Source organism: Limulus polyphemus, unplaced genomic scaffold, assembly GCF_000517525.1.
Source record: "Limulus polyphemus unplaced genomic scaffold, Limulus_polyphemus-2.1.2 Scaffold12972, whole genome shotgun sequence".
In the NCBI taxonomy this organism is placed as follows: domain Eukaryota; kingdom Metazoa; phylum Arthropoda; class Merostomata; order Xiphosura; family Limulidae; genus Limulus; species Limulus polyphemus.
The window spans coordinates 7,246-10,537 of NW_013678582.1; the positions used below are offsets into that span (position 1 = coordinate 7,246).

General features: G+C 33.4%; 1 protein-coding gene across 1 annotated transcript in view; it reads right to left on the bottom strand.

The window, feature by feature from the left end:
* The window catches only part of LOC106477142 (zinc finger protein weckle-like), an 8,769-nt gene extending 7,012 nt beyond the window's left edge, over window positions 1-1,757 (bottom strand). The window contains exon 1 of the mRNA XM_013937733.2: window positions 1,539-1,757. Within this exon, the coding sequence (XP_013793187.2) occupies window positions 1,539-1,755 (217 nt within the window). The 5' untranslated portion in view covers window positions 1,756-1,757. The remainder of the gene's footprint in view (window positions 1-1,538) is intronic.
* Between the last annotated feature and the right edge of the window lie 1,535 nt (window positions 1,758-3,292).

The following is a 3,292-nucleotide window of genomic DNA, read 5'->3' on the forward strand; positions in this document are numbered from 1 at the left end:
ACATTGAAATATAAAGGTTTTATTGCCTCAACTTGTCACTTGAGACAAAGTCTTGTTTGTAAAATATGGTTTGATTAATAAATAAAATACAAGATACCTTAACATCCTCTTCAGCACAACTTGACACTTGAGACAAAGTCTCTACAGTCTTGTTTGTAAAATATGGTTTGATTAATAAATAAAATACAAGATACCTTAACATCTTCTTCAGCAGTAAATGTCAGAGAACAGCAGTTACACTTATAGAAAACTGTTCCCATGGCAGCACTAGGTGTACCTAGAAGATCTGTCTGTGGTTTTTTTGTGGGCGTTACAGCTTGGGAGTTTTCACACTGGGCAAGGTGAACAGCCAGTTCATTTTCCTCCTCACACGGAGAGTAACATTTACTACATGACCATACAGAGGGAGCTAAGGAAATGAAAGAAATACAGTGTTCAAGAAAGTATTTTACCAATCCAACAAATCATGATTACTCTTACAAGTTTACAATCAAATTAAAATATATATCTGTATACAAAAAATGTACGTGACAAACTAGGTATAAAACTCGCATGATTTCAGTAAAAATGGAATCTTCCTTAATAGTAAATAACAACATATTCACTAGTTAGTTATTTGTATTTCCACATTATAAATGCTGCTAAATATAATGTAACATAAGGCTAAATGGTTATTTTCAATGACCTAATTTACTGATTTAAACAGAATGTCAACAAAAATAAGCCATTAATGAAAAAAAGCACAAATTCTGTCACAGTCCCCTAAGTAAACTTCTACTTCTCCACCTTTAGTTTACATTCTTGCTCTCAAATACTGTGCTATAAACTCCAAAACCAGAAAATATTTATTAAACATTATTTCACCCCTCCTTGACTGGCTGGTTAACATACATTACCATAGAAACCAAGTAAGGATTCACCCTTACTGTTACTGAGACCAGTTTCATATTGTTATGTGCATTAAGAATGTAAAACATATCCAGTTTTCCCACACAATTCCTTATTTGTATACATTTTCTCAGTCTACTGCTGAAATATTACACAACAAAGAGCTAGAAACCTTGTGATCTCATTCTATGGAAGCTTATTCATATTCCCTAGTCAAATCAATGTCAAGATTTTGCTGTGGTTTAGTCCAACAGTTTGATGTTTTATCCACAAACAAAACTTATTCACCTCTACAGTCTTGTTTGTAAAATATGGTTTGATTAATAAATAAAATGCAAGATACCTTAACATCCTCTTCAGCACAACTTGTCACTTGAGACAAAGTCTCTACAGTCTTGTTTGTAAAATATGGTTTGATTAATAAATAAAATACAAGATACCTTAACATCCTTTTCAGCACAGCCAGAGTAAGACCGAGTCAACAGTTTTCATTCACAAACTTTTATATTTTCAGAAACTGAAAGTTTATGGAGAATTTTAAATTCATCTTCTCACAACTATCCAATTACAGGAAGTTCAGTAAGCTTCACACTGCCGCTATTCTATAAGAAAGGTAAACACACATTAGGCAGAGAGAGATATATATATACCTGACAATTCTTCGTGCGAATGATCTGGAAGTTGTCGGTCAACCCAACGCATGTGTACATGTTTCTGATGTTCGTGACACATGTCCACTGTGGAAAACCTCATACAGCACACAAAACATGTGCTTTCAGCTGTACCACTGCCCGGAGATTTACCCGGACTATGGAGGGTATCGTTTATTTCTGTGTTACCTGGTGAAAGGTGCACTCCTTCCTCCATGTGTTTCTAGAGGAAAATTAACAAATATTCTAATACAATAAGAGAATAGACCTTTAATACTGAACCTATATCCTATATTCTTATCTTCCTGAAGTAAAACAATTATAATGTAAATATAAGTAATTTACATGACATTTCATATTTATTGGAGGGGATGTAAATAAATTAGAGAAGAGGGGAGTGCCTAAATAGAAAATGTTCACAATTCTTATACTAGGAGAAATTTGGAATTTTTTTAAATATTGCCTTATAAATTTAAAAATTTAAAACTTACAAGTTATTAAAATCTGATTTATTAGTTGCATTTTTATGCCATATTTATTCGTATATCATGATAACAAAGTAATGTATTAAAATTTTGAATGTAACTCACTACAACCTCATGACGCATGCAGAATAAGATGCCTGTGGCAAGAGGGTAAATACAATGGGTCCTCTTCTTGGGAAATTCAATATTGCTCTCATTGAGCCCAATAATAAATAAACTATACATATTTTCAAATAGTTATGATCATTTCTTTTTATACCTTTCAGAGAACAAAACAGACATATGACACTATTTCTTCATGTACTAATAAATATCTGGAACTATTTACTAAAGAAATACGAACAATTAGATATATTTGAGGCATTTTACTTACCTGTAATATCCCAGATACTTTGGGTCACAAGTGGTTCCCCATAACTTTATTGCTATTACTACTATTACTGTGATGTATGATTCATTAGTTATTTCAACAGATAATCATGGTGACATCATTCCTACTAGTTGTTAAGTTCCATAAAGTTTGAAGCTTCAGCTTTTGTGTATAGCACTATTAATTGTCACAATGAACAATATTCAAAACATACCATTTTAACTACCCTTTCATTAGGTTTAAACTGGTATGATAAATTGACAGTTCAACTTTTAATTTTAATCAACTTTTAAATCTTTACTTAAGAGAGACAATAAATCAATTAAGTTTTACTGCCCAGGAAATCATTCCATATTTAGTCCGTAAGAAATTCTTTATAAATTTGTTTGTTATTAAGCACAAAGGGTTATCTGTGCTCTGCCCACCACGGATATCGAAACCTGGTCTCTAGCAGTATAAGTCCACAGACTGTGCCACTGGGGGCTTGTTTATAAAGAACGGGACCCCCTATATAGATTGACTCAGGCTTACTTAGGCTGGTATATAGATTGACTCAGTATTATTCAGGCTGGTACATAGATAGACTCAGGCTGTTATATAGATTGACTCGGGCTGGTATATAGATTGACTCGGTCTTACTTGGGCTGGTATATAGATTGACTCAGGCTGTTATATAGATTGACTCAGGCTTACTTAGGCTGGTATATAGATTGACTCAGTCTTACTTGGGCTGTTATATAGATTGACTCGGGCTGGTATATAGATTGACTCAGTCTTACTTGGGCTGGTATATAGATTGACTCAGTATTATTCGGGCTGGTATATAGATTGACTCAGTCTTACTTGGGCTGGTATATAGATTGACTCACTATTATTCGGGCTGGTATATAGATTGACTC